Raw genomic sequence first — 14,270 nt, forward strand, 5'->3', positions numbered from 1 at the left:
ACTGTATCTGTGGGATTCACAGGAGATGGGCCATGATGAGAATAGGAAATGATAAAAGATAGGGAGTAGATAAGATTGCAGAGGGATAGGGAGGGAACTGGGAATTAGAGGTAGAAACAATGGAGTAGGGGAGCAAAGGAGTAGCCATTGACAGAGGAAAACAGATGATGATAGAGGAAGCATCCAGACCAAGGAGCAGTAGGGGACTGGTCAGTGTGGCTAGGAGAAACAACAAGGCTAGAGGATGAAGAAAGGAGCAGGTCAGGGTGGGCATTCAAGGAATGTCAAACAAAGAAACACAGGGAAGAGCCTCCAAAAAACTGTAACAATCTGTAAAATGGAGAGGATATCTGTTCTGTTACCTCCCAGGGGAATCAAATAAGATAATGAAAAGATTAAATAAGATGATGAAAATGAAAATGTTTTGAAAACTATAAAATGCTACACAGACTGGAGACAGTCTTACTACTATGCTGAGCAAGGAACTTTTAGTCTTACAGAATTATATAGCCCTTTCCATATCCCTCTTTATCTGTCTTACAAGGATAATTAATCACTGACATAAGTGTTATAGTTGTAAAGATTATCCCCCTCTATTCAATATCATTTCTTGTCCCTGTTGTTCTTTTTCCTTGAATCTCCTCCGTTTAGAGGTAGCCATGAGGTACAATGGACAGAACACTGGGTTTAGGATTAGGAAGACCTGAGTTCAGATCCAGCTTCAAACACTTACCAGCTCTGTGACCCTGGGCAAGTCACTTAACCCCTGCTTGCCTCAGTTCTCTGAACTATAAAATAGAGATAATAACACTTCCCACCTCACAGGATTGTTGAGAGGATCAAATTAGATAATATTTGTAAACTGCTTAGCACAGCACCTAGCACATGGTAAGTGCTATATAAATGTTCACTATTATTAAAATAAAACTCTCAGAGTTACCCCCATACTCTTCTCTGACATTCTGCTAATCCTGAGGATCAAAAGAGGTGGGTTTTTTTTATATTTAGAAGTACAAAACAGATGAGTTGGCAATACGATAATTATTTTACCTGCATGATTCAAGAAAATGCACAGATGTATCAATGACAAAAGAGTAGCAAAGCCAGTATTTGGTTCCAGAACTACCTTCAGTGCTAGCTTTCATACTTTTGATCACCACACTTTTTTTTTTGGTATGTTGCTTAGGGAATGTTACTTGTAGGACTTAGACCATAGGCTTGACATAAAAATTTCATTTCAAACAAAATAGTAGATTTCTTTGGTTAGTATTTTCCAATCAACAGAAGCAACTCACAATTTTTACCCGATGACCAGGAGTGGAGGAAATATTCCAGGTACAGTCCTTTCTACTGGGATATTTATCAGGCCAATTTGGACTCGCCATTGTTCCTTCTGCACTGTTGATCCAGTGCTCACAGCCAGCTAGAAAAAAAGAGATATACTCAGTTCAAGGAAAGCACCAACTGATAAAAAGATGATTTCCTGTAAGGTTTATCCTCTTTTAATTTCTTCCTCCTGGGATTTCTTATAGTACTTTTTGTTTGCCTCTCCTATGTACTTAACATACTTTGTTTTACGTTGTATTTATTTGTGAAGTAGTATCTGAAAGAGGAGTAAATTTGTATTAATGAGATCAAAATTTTATTTTCGTTCTGAACCTGTTATTTCATTGAGTAGGGGGGCTGGAAGTTGAATGAGGAAATTCTTTCTGCCAGTGCAGATTCACAATTATTCTATAAGTTATAATGGAATGTCTTGAGGGACACTGAGAGTTTCAGTCACTTGTACAGGATTGCATAGCTTGTATGAGTCAGTAGTGGGACACAACTCCAGGTTTTCCTGACTCTCAGACTGGCTTTCTACTTACTATAAAATACTAACTCTTATCTTCCAAATAATTGATAATAAATGTTTGTTGAATTGAAGTGCTCTATTAGATTATTCTTCTTAAGAATGAAAGGCAGTAAGAGGACTAAACAACATGTAAGAATTTTCCAGAGTTTTTTTATATCCATGAAGGGATAAACTTTTGAAAGTTCAGTGTGCACTTCAAAAAAAAAAAGTATTTGCTCTTTCATTCACTTATTTCTCTCCATATATAAATTAATTCTATGTTATCAAACTCTCTATAACTATTATTTGTTTTATATAATTTTGCTAGATCTATCATATTTTAATAACATTGTAGTCTCCTATTATTTTTGTATTCTTCCTCTTGTAGTGTTATTAATTTTTATTTAACTACCAAAACCTTGGGTTTGTCCAAGTTAAATATACTTATATACATTGTATTTAAAGTTTATCTCAGCATTATGATACATTTAACCTTTCTTTTGATGCTTTCTGATTTAAATTCAACTTTTTCTGATATCAATACTAGCAGTCCTACTTTTTTTGAACATGCAATTTCATGAGCTCTTTTACAGAAATCTTTTGATTTTAAGCTGTACATTTTTGTATTAAATATGCTTCTTATAAAGAATATATTGATAGATTTTGTTTTGAATTCAAGTTGTAATTCTTTTCCTTTTATTGGGTGAATTCAAGCCCTTTATTTTTAATCACTGTATTAAATTCTTCATAGAATGTAAGAGTATAATCTCTCTAAAACAAAAAAGTTATACTTTTTTGTTTGTGTCCCTGACTTTTATATAATAGGCGCTTAATAAATGTTTGTCAAATTGAATTGATCTTCCAATATTTTTTACAGTTTTGTTTCCAATATTATCTAGGTTGTAAATCTATCTCATTTTCCCATAATTATTTCTACTTTTAAATTAGCTAATTAATAATTTTGAACTAATTCATATTTCATTTTTAAGCTCTTAATTATGTGTGATTCCCTGAGACCTGACTGACTTTTAGTTAAAGTTAGGGGTTGTCCTTTGAGACTCATCCACTCTTCTCCTTTTTTCTTTTTCTTTTTTTGTTTTCTTTCCCACTTTAAATGTCTTCTAGTTTATAACTTTAAGGATATTCTAAATTTTATTTATCATTAATTACAATACACATTTAATCTCAAATTCTTACTTGTTCCTATTTAATTCACAAAAGGTTACATAGCTTTATATTCTTAAATGGAGATAATGATAAGTTTATATTATCCTATTAGTATCTTTGATAACTTCTTGACTTGATAATATGAAGCTTCCTTCAACTTCTTTAAGTTTTTTCATTTTATTCTTTTCTCAATAATTCTTTGAGGTATATTTAATATTTAAATTTTCTGCTTCAAATAAAATATTCAGATTTATGGGATTAGTAATTCTTTGTTCCATCCAATCCAATCTTTTTATGTATGTTTCCTTTTTAAAAAACAGTAAATATATTTTTTCTTGTGTAATTGCTTAAAAATATGAGGACATAGAATGGCATATGGATAGGAAGGAAGGAGAGAATTTGGAACCCTAATTTTTTGTCACTTATAAGTTCTTTTTCTTTCTTTCTTGGTCTTCTAAAGACTTGTCATTCTGAAATAATTATTTCAATTAGAGGCTTAGGTTTTGGATTTTTCTATGCTGAGGTCTTATGAACTTTTTCCACTCATGGATTAATCTCTCTTCTTGTGCATTATTCTGAAATTTTCCCCTGATTATTTTTTCCAACATGAAGTATTTTTTCTTTTACTCTCTGGGATTCCAATTAATCTGATGTTTGAGTTCCTCTATCTTTTTTTAAGTCTATAATTTTATTCTATATTGTCATCAATCGATTTTTAAAAATTCTATGATATCATGGGCTTAGTCTTTTATTGTTGTTTTCAGAAGGCAACATGGCATAGTTGAAAGAGCATTAACTTGAATCAAGAGATACTTGAGATCTAATACAGCCTCTGACATTTACTGGCTATGTGAATATAAGTAAGGGATAAGAGATTTAATTTCTCTATACCTCAGTTACCTCACTTGTAAAGTGGGGATAATAATATCTCTAGTCCTTACCTCACAGGATTGTTATAAGGATCTAACGAGACAATGTATGTAAAGCACTTTGAAAACTTTAAAGAATTATACAAATGCCAGTCATTATTACTCATTAATATTTATTCAATTACTCTCCCTCTGACCTTCATTTCTTCCACTGAAGGTTTCATTCTTTGTTTTGCCTTTTTGTAGATTGCTCCTTTTAGTCTTCCTTTATCATTTTTTTAAGCATTAGAACCTTTCCTTAAATCCTTTAATGTATTTATTATCCAATTTTAAAAAATCTTTTGATATATCTTCCATCACAGATATTGCAGACCCCTCTAATGTTGCTCTTTAGATCTTTTATAGTGCAGAATTTCCTTATGGTGGGGAACTTTTCTTTGACTTGCTCTTTTTCTTCCAGATGAGGTCTGCCTCCTTTATTGTTTCTATGGATTTTTTTTCTTTTTAAAGAATATCTCAAGAAGAACGTGATCTTTTTTTTTAAAAGGAGACTTCAAGACTTTCTTCCCCTCATGCAATGAATATGGCAATGCCAGGAAGACCATCTTGTCTATATTCTCATGCCTGATTCTAATGGGGTAAGGGAGTGAAGCTGTAGCAGATAATATCTATTAAGTGCTTTGAATGCCAGGTAAATATCAGTTACTGGTATTATCATCATTATTATCATTATTAGTTACCATAGTACAATTTATAAAAGCCAGTAATAACTAAGCAATTTTAAGTGTTAAGCCTTGAGTTTAAGCAAAGAATATGACTTAGACATATTTATGGTGCACACGCTATGTCCTTACCAACCATGTATGGGAATGAAGAATCTGTATGTTTGATCCAGTGCTTCATCTCTCTACATTAGGATTGGACTCCAACTCTAAATCTCAAAGCAGGCATTCCAACCTTGGTGGCCAAGACCCTGCTCATAGCTTTAGTAGTAGTCTGCATTTGGAAAAGAAGATGTGATGGGCATACTCATTTGACTATCCCCTTCCTTGGATTTGTCTCTGTTAATGGGAACGTAAATGCAGTCATTGGCAATGACTATAGTAATGGATGGAACAGTTATAATGTGTCTTACCCCTTTTCTGTTTCCTCTTTCTGGGTCTTCCATTGTCCCTAATCCTGGAAGAGGACTTTCTCGTAAAGATTTAATTGCTCCTTCTTGTTCTCCCCTCTCTAGATCTGTTCCATGGAGAACCTTCAGAATCTACAGTAGCTATGGCAGTTCTCAATACCTCTGTGAATCTCTATATGGCATTTAGCTTAGGTGGATAATGATCTTCATTATAAATTCCATGGCACAAGGTATTCAAACCTTCACTCTAGGTGTTTTGGCCCAGGTCCAAATGCAATATGAACATGATCCAATCCATCTAGACAAGAAGCTTAACTTGGGCCAACAGTGATTTTTTTCGAATATAGGACAGCTAATGAATGGATGTAATAACAAAGCAGATTTAAATTCAGTGTAAGAAGTTTCTATCAATGGAGCTGTCCAACAGTGAAATGGTTTCCCTTAAGTAGGCAACCCCCCTGGGAATGCTTGAAGGGCTATTAGTCAGAGATATTGAATAAGAGATTCTTGTATTGTTTAGAAGTTGAACTAGATGACCTCTTAGATCACTCTCAACTCTAAACTCTATGAACTTGAACTCGGGGAAGGAGGCTGAAGGAAGGTTCCTATGCTAATTGTACAGATAAGGAGATGAAATCAACAAACATTTATTGAATTATTACTTTTTACAAGGCACTGACTGAAAGTGCTCCCAAATTTTTCACTTATACTGTTAACAATCACTAAATTTTTAAAGATAGAAATTCAGAGTGTAGGATGTCCCAGTGAGTAGGGTACAAAGCTATAAATAATGCCCTAATATCATGACTTCTTACCTAATAAAATAACTTTCTTAAAAATGGTAAAAAAAAAAAAAACAAACAAAAAAACAAAACTTTAGGCACTCTGATCAATTAAATTACTAACCATGATTTCAGAGGCTCAGTGATAAATAATGTTATCCATCCCTTGTCAGAGAGATGACAGACTCACAATTCAGAATGCAATACATTTTTAGATATGGTAAATTGGATTTTTTTTTTTTTTGCTTAACCATGCATATTTGTTATAAAGGTTTTATTTTTGTTTTTCTTTTTGTGGTAGAGGATACTAGGGGCAGCTAGGTGGCAAGAGCACTGGGCTTGGAATCGGGAACACTTATCTTCATGAGTTCAAATCCAGCCTCAGATACTTAGTAGCTGTGTAACCCTGGGTAAGTCACTTAACCCTATTTGCTCCAGTTTCCTCATTTGTAAAAATGAGTTGGAGAAAGAAATAGCAAACCACACCAGTATTTTTTACAAGAAAATCCCAAATGGAGTTGAATGTGACTGAAATGACTCAAAAACAAAAGGGAGCTAGAAGGAGAAAATAAATGCTTGTTAAATTGAAAAAAAAATCAACAAAAATAAAAAAATATAGAAATGGTAAGAGACCTCACCTTCTTTACAGTCATGGCCATTCTCATGTAGCACAAACCCATTTTTACACCGGCAAATATAGCTTCCAAATGTGTTGATGCATTCATGTTGACATCCACCATTGTCCTTAGAGCATTCATCCTTGTCTGGAAAGGAACATGTGCATTTCCAAGAGATGAATGAGGCTGAACCATGTAGGAACCATTCCAAACGTTTCAAAACTCTGTTCAAAACTGATCTCCTCCAGAAAGTCTACCCCTGTTACTCCCAACAGGCTCTATTCATCACCTTAATTCCTTCCTGTGCTCAGTGTCTACTGAACATGCATTTGCATCATGTTCATTTGTACTTGTTTGTGTAAGGTTTTAAGAATTTCTTTTTAAAATAGACTTTTTATTGTTATCTTTTGGTTTTTTACATAGCCCGAATTTCCCCCTATATCCTTCCCCTTCTCTTTCCAAAAATACCAAATATTTTTTAAAAAAATGAAAAGAGGAACAGAAGAATAATCACAAAACTAATCAATACATAAAAAAGAAAAAGATGCACGCAGTCTTCTACACCTACACTTACGGGCTTCCATCTTCCCCACACTCATTCAAAAAATTTTTTAAACTTTTTAATAGGTTACTTAATCTGATGGTAATGAGTAGCTATGGGATTGTATCCTCCACCTCTCCTGACCTAAGATTGTTCATTGACTGGCCATCTGCCTACCAGATGCAACTCAACCCTGCCCTTCAGAAACTAGAAAGTCCATTGAAGTGCCAATACTTTCTCTCCTTCTACCCAGCTGTGCTTTTTCAGTGTAGTCAATATGTCATAAACCATTGTATAATTAAGTTTTAGAGTCTCTTATTTCATGCATGTAACTGAGAATACTTAATAAATGGGCAAGGTGGCCAAGAAGAAAACACAGAATGCCCCCAAACTCAATGCACCCAAGCCACCTCTGCCACCTCCACTTCTGTCTCTCTCCCCCCCCCCCCCCCGCAACCCCCCCACCGGAGTTCATCTTCCCTCAATGCTTCAGCTATGGCGTTTATGATTGTGACTCTCTAATTTATATCCTGAGGTCTAATTCTTTCAGAACCTTAATTCCAAATGTGCCTCCAAATTCCCTTGCATTAAAATCTTACCTCCTTCCTCATTCCCACTGCTTCCACTCTGGTTAAGGTTCTCATCACCTCATTCCTGGGTTGCTCTAACAATCTTCCAGTTAGACCAGATTCTCTCACCTCCTATCTCCCCATCACCACCTAAGTTTTCCTAAAACACTACTTTCACCACACTATTGCCCTACTCAGGAACCTATCATAGCTTACAATTATCTGTTACATAAACCTAGCTCCTTCTACCCCATGAAACTACAAATTTATGATTATATGAGTCTATAAAACATGTTTTCGCTATTAAAATGCCAACTTCTTGAGAATAGGGACTGTTTTCATTTCTTCTTTGTATCTCCAGCTTTTAGCATTGTGCTAGGCACAAAATTAGAACTTAACAATTGCTTCTAGATTGATAGGTTTCTTGAGTTTGGTATTCTAGCCTCTCATTTCCCACCTCATTTCCCACTACTTAACATAGGAGTATAACTCTCTTACTGTCCTACCAGTATAACATCCCACCCTCACGTCTTTGTTCATAAAGTTTCCCTACCTGAAATTCCTCCCCCAAGCCCTTCTTCTGATTTAAAACTTCCTGTATTCTTAGGAGTTGAATCTCCCTCTCTGAAACATCCACATACCTGAAAAGAAGTGGGCTTTGAAGCCACGTTTAGAAACAGTGTTGTCTGATTTGAACTCCACTCTCATGTTGTTGCCTTGGGAGGTAATCACTTCTGGTTTTTCAGAGCCACAAAACTTTCCATGAAGTTTGGAATCAGAGGACAACCCACTTCGGATCTCCACATAATCATATTTACAAACCTACAAGAGAGGAGAGTGACACTTCTGGCTGCTCTCACCTACTCACCACTGCTACTCCTCTTCTCAAACCTAATACCTAAAGACATAGAACTTCGTCATTGTAGATGTTCCCTCAACCAACACAGACTGCAGCCCTTCCACACCCTAGTAGACCTTTATCATGAGTTGCCACAGCAAATACAAGCAAACAAAAAACTCCATATTATTTCCTAGGGCCCAAATTCTGGAAATGAGCCTCTCTGAAATTAGCTAGGTAGATTCTTGAATTGCAAATTGGATAGGACCTGCAAGAACCCTGGCATTGTCTTTGACAATCCAGGAGGCCCTCTACCTCATAATGAAAGCTCAGGCATATCTTCAGGCAAGGTTTCCTGAAGTCAAATTACAGTCATACTCTGCCTAAAAGACCCAAACCCAGCTGCTTGATTGGGCTCTAACAGCCTCAGGCATCACAGTAATGAGTGGTGTGTGTTCTGATAAGAATTCTCTCACTAACTAAAATGCAAGTGATGGTGAAAGTCTGATCTGTTTGCCAGAAGAGTTTGTCATCATTTTATGGGGCAGGCTCATATATTTGTCCCTTCAATCCAATTCAATGCAACAGATATTAAGTGCCAAAGAATGGTAAAAATTGTGCATGGATCAGTTGATTAAGTACTGCTGCCAATCATATAATAACATACAACTACAGGAAGACTACAGTAAATTACACACAGAGTGCCAGATCACTGAACAAAAAAATCAGTGAGTCCAGAACTCAATTTCACCAACATTATATAGGTTTTGGTTACATACGCAGGATGGGTACAATGGAATTTCAAAAAACAAATAAAGAACGATAATGACTCACAGACTAAAGAACAGAAGGCAGATGGGGAAGATCTTTATCAGGTAAAACCAGAAACTAGACAGGACCTGGAGTTGATACTTCAAGCTTGATTTTGCAGACTCTAGATAACTATGTGACAGGCTTATTCTAAGTAAATGGTAGTAAGAAGTGAAGCCAGAAATCCTTCTATCACATTACTATGCACAAGATACTGTGAAGGGGTCACATGTCTGATTAGAGGTGTGCTTCAGTAGTAAATCAGCTTTCTTGATTAGATGACTTGTCACTGCCAGGGGACCAGAAAATTCAGAACTACAAAAGTTAATGATCCATTATTACGGCTTCTTCATCTGACACATAGAGATGGGCAGAAGCAGGACCATAAGATTTAGAGGCAAAAGAAACTTTAGAAATTGAATGTAATGCAGGGGAAAGAACACTGGATTCAGGAATCAGAGGACCTGGGTTTAAATCTCAATTCTGCCAATTGACATCTGTGCGACTTTGAGCAAGCTTAACCTTGCTGGGTCTCAATTCTTTCATTTGTACATTAAGAGGGTGAGTGATAGGCTAGATATGCCTAAGTTTCCCTCAAGTTCTAAATCTCTGGTCTTTTGAGCAGCAGAGCAGAAATTTGAACATGTCTGACATGATATTCAGGCTTGTAGAGAGTCCTAAAGTCATCTTGAAACACAGAAGTCTGGTCAATGCCTACTCAATATGCTTAGATCTCTGGCTACAGGACAGGTATCTAACCCCACCTTTTATTCTAGCCTGCGTCCTAAGAGGTTGAACCCTATGGGTTCTTCTTATTTGTGTCCTTCTTGTTTGATAGCAATTCAACTAGGGGGAAAAAGCAAGAGGGGTTGATTTGGAGGACCAGAGGAGACCTGAGCTTGAATCTCAAGTCTGTTAGTCTTTCTGTGACTATGGGCAAATCACTTAACTTCTCTGGATAGGATTAGATGAGCCCTGGGGTCCCTTCTGATTCAAAATCTATGATCATAAGAGGCTATTTCAGCTAAGGTAAACCTCATTCTCTCCATTCCTTCTCCCATCTGGGGAGATCCCCTCTTCTTTCACAGAACACCTACCCCAGGCAATGCTGGACCCCAATGTATTTGCTCTCTCCTTTGGGCAACCTATTGTCTCCTATATTCTTCAGCTGATCACTAGTTTTCCTGCACTAGTGGTTAGTGGGTCACTAGAAATCAGTCATGAAAATTCAAGGCAGGAGAGGATGCAGATGACAAGAGTCACACAGAGAGAATACAATGAAATCCAGATCTCAGTGTCAGAAAAACTCAACAGGGTCTCTCTGCTGGATCCCAGGGAAGAATCACTCCCCGCCTATGGTTATCTTAGGGACTTCTTTGGCTTTGGGTCTTCTCTGGATAATTCAATAACCCAAAGTGAAGGAACTTACATCATTGCCTTCTAGCTCAAACACTTCAAACTGGAGGGAGATCCTGTACTGGGTTGGAGCCACCACTTGCCACACACAGTTTTTGTTTGTGGGATATTCCTTAGGCCATCCAGGGCTGGTAATGGTCCCATTAAGCTTGGTCATGAAGCCACCGCAGGCCACTGCAGAGGTGAAAAGCAAATACATATGTCAACAAGTCTTAAGTTCGAAGTGACCACAGTGTCCTGGCACTTCTCATGTTCTTCAGGGAAAAGAAATGTTGAGTCATCTGAGCCAGGTTCATCTAAGCCCTCTGCTGACTCCTGTTTGGATGGTTACATTAAAAAACATATTTTTACCATTTTTGAAATTCCTGAAGAGAGCCCATTTTAGTGTCATTCAAACTAGACCAGGTAGATTTTTGTTATGGGCACTTCAAATTACCCTAGCTTACTATTTTGAATATGGATATTCTCTTTTCCTAGTAGATAAACATTGGAATTCTTGTAGTCTACAGTGTGTGGAGATAGGGAATAGAAAATAAGAAGGGAATTCAGTGTTGGAAAAAGGCATCAAGTTACAGAGGCAGCATCAGAATGATGGTTATTTAGGAACCTTGGGTTACAGATTTGAGCTGGGAAGGACCTTAGGAGTTATCCAGTCCAATCCCTTCATTTTACAGAAGAGAAAACTGAGGCATGAAGAGGAAAAATAATTTGTCCATGTTGATAAATTAATTAGCTAGAATGTGGACTCACTGGACCTCTGAATATTGGGGTCCAGCAAAGACAGAAGGGTTGGTTCCTTGAGTTATTGGTGCTCAGAGGAGCTTAAGAAGTAGTGAAAGGTCTAGGGGTTGAGGGCAAAGTCCCCTGGGTCAGCTATAAGAGGAGAAACTCTTGACATGGAAGCTTTACGCCCAAAACATAAACATGATTCTTCAGCATAGCCTTTTAAAATTTAAAGTTGAACTTGGTCTTCCCTTGGTTTCCTCTTCTCCTAGACTAAACGCTACCAATTATCATAACTAAGCTTCAAACTCTATGATTTCCAGATCCCCAATCATTCAGTTACTATCCAATTCTAATTTTAAAAAGTCCTCATTCTCAAATATATAGAGAACAGAGTCAAATTTATAAAAATAAGAACCATTCCTCAGTTGATAAATGGTCAGTGGATATGAACAGGCAGTTTTCTGAAGAAGAAATCAAAGCTATCTATCATCAAATGAAAAAAATGCTCTAAATTACTATTGATTAGAGAAATGCAAATTTAAACAACTCTGAAGTATCATCACAAACCTATCAGACTGGCTAAAATGACAGAAAAGGAAAATGACAAATATTGGAGGGGATATGGAAAAGTAGGGATATTAATGCCCCATTGGTAGAACAGGGAAATGGTCCAACCATTCTGAAGAACAATTTGGAACTATGCCCAAAGGGCTATAAAACCATGTAAATCCTTTGATCCAGCAGTACTACTACAACTAGGTCTGTATCCCAAGGAAATCAAATAAAAAGAAAAAGGACCTACATATACAAAAGTATTTATAGCACTTATTTTTATGGTGGCAAAGAATTAGAAATTGAAGGGATGCTTATCAGTTGGGGGATGGCTGAACAAGTTTCAGGATATAATTGTAATTGAATACTATTGCGCTGTGAAATAATGAGGGGAATGGTTTCAAGAAAATCTGGGAAGACCTATCTGACCTGAAGCATGGTAAAGTGAGCAGAACCTGGAGATCACTGTACATGGTAATAGCAATTAAAAATTTAACTTTTCTGATCAATACAATGACCCAAAGTTCCAAAGGACTCATGATGAAAAATGCTATCCACCTCTTTAGAGACATCTGATGAGCTCTGAGTACAAATTGAGGGATAATTTTTTCGCTTCATTTTTCTTGCTTTTCCTGTCTTTTGCAACATGACTAATATGGGAATGTTTTACATGGCATCACATGTATGCCTGACATATTGCTCACCTTCTCAATGGGTGCAGGAAGGGGTGGGGAAGGGACAGAATTTGGAATTCAAAAACAAAATTTTGATGTTAAAAATAATTTTTTTAAAAACCCTCCCATCAAAGAATGAACACTTCTACTAAACATCTTATCCATCTCCATCTTCTCATCACTCGTTCTTCACCCTCAACATCTTCCTATTACAGTTTTGCCAACCGCTGACCTTCACAAGTCTTCTTATCAGCCGTCAGTTCATAGCCAGGATCACAAGCACATTTGTAGCTGCCCAGTGTGTTCACACAGCGCTGTTCACACCCATTCCTGTCTGGCCAGGAACATTCATCAACTTCTGTTAGGGGAACAAGGTAATTTATCATTATGTATCCACCAGCTGAATTGACCTTGCTCCCTATATTTGCCTACACCCAGTGCAGCACAGGACCAATGGAGGCATCACCAAAATTAATTTCACTAATAAGAAAAGCTCAAGGGAAACCCTGAGAACTATGTACCAGTCTCACTTTGGCAACCAAATCCATAGGACTTATCCATTAATAGACATAGATAGATATAGATATCTTGGGCAGACAGTCCAAATGGATGAGTTGGGTCTAACAGGAGGAGAAAAGCAGGCTGCATTTTCTTTGGGAAATTCTTCTAATGATCCCAAATTTCTCCCTTTATTATCAATGTTCTTCTGTCTCTGACTTATTACCTAAGTCCCCTTTAACCATTCATTTAAAAGGACAGCAACTATCATGCAATCAGTGCTTAATAAATGCTTGTTGACTTAACTTCCCTGGGTCATAAGAGGCAGTTGGGTGGCACAGTGGATAGAGCTGGTCCTGGAGTCAGAAAGAACTGAGTTCAAATCTGGTCTCAAATAATTACTAGCTGTGTGAGCTTGGACAAGTCACTTAACCTGTGCTTGCCTCACCTCAGTTCCTCAACTGTAAAATGAAGATGATAATAATACCTACCTCTCAAGTTTGTTGTTAGCATCAAATGAGACAATATTTGTAAAGTGCTTAGCATAGTTACTGGCACACAGAAAGTTTTACACAAAAGTTAACTAATATTATCATTAGGTTTCTGAGGCCCCTTTAGCTCAAAATCTACAACCCTAATATACTATAATCTATGTTGATATCTTATGGCTTTGAGTCACAGTCTCCTAAAAGTTGAAATTGAGCAACTTCAATACATTATATATGAGAAAGGGGTTAGGGAAGTGACATAAAGAACGACATCAGAGAGCTCTATAACTAGAAAAACACGTGGGCCAATCACATAAAGATAAATGATGGACAGTCCTTGTGTCCCATTGGGATCCAAAAACAAACCAACAAACCAAGAGAAGTAGAGGAAGACCTCCAGCTCATCATCCTTTTTGGTGGATTGATGGGAACACATGAAGACAGAGAGCTCAGGCAGATGGGTTGTAAGCCTCATCACTGGAAGGGGTCCTGATTGGAAGGGGTGCTGATCAGATTACAGATCCATCAAAATATTGTTGAAGGAAACATGACCTGTGTATGTATGTGTGTGTGTGTGGGGGGGGGAGTGAGTTGTTAAACATTTATCAGGACACCACTATCTAGTCTCCATCATCTCTCTATATTTTATCTAATTTTTCAATAAAAAATTTCCATAAAAGTCATACTCCAATGCTTTTTCATAATATGGCAATGATGTCAGTTGCTAGATCAGTGGACTGTGAACCCTGACAGGTAC

The 14,270-nt window shown here is 36.9% G+C and overlaps 1 protein-coding gene across 1 annotated transcript in view; it reads right to left on the reverse strand.

Annotated features, from left to right (window-relative positions):
- Positions 1-14,270, reverse strand: part of TLL2 (tolloid like 2) — a 150,319-nt gene that overhangs the window by 7,643 nt on the left and 128,406 nt on the right. The window contains 5 exon segments of the mRNA XM_072626432.1: positions 1,296-1,423; positions 6,423-6,548; positions 8,153-8,333; positions 10,589-10,749; positions 12,760-12,885. Coding sequence (XP_072482533.1) covers positions 1,296-1,423; positions 6,423-6,548; positions 8,153-8,333; positions 10,589-10,749; positions 12,760-12,885 — 722 coding nt within the window.

Source organism: Notamacropus eugenii, chromosome 1 (assembly GCF_028372415.1).
Source record: "Notamacropus eugenii isolate mMacEug1 chromosome 1, mMacEug1.pri_v2, whole genome shotgun sequence".
Lineage (NCBI taxonomy): Eukaryota > Metazoa > Chordata > Mammalia > Diprotodontia > Macropodidae > Notamacropus > Notamacropus eugenii.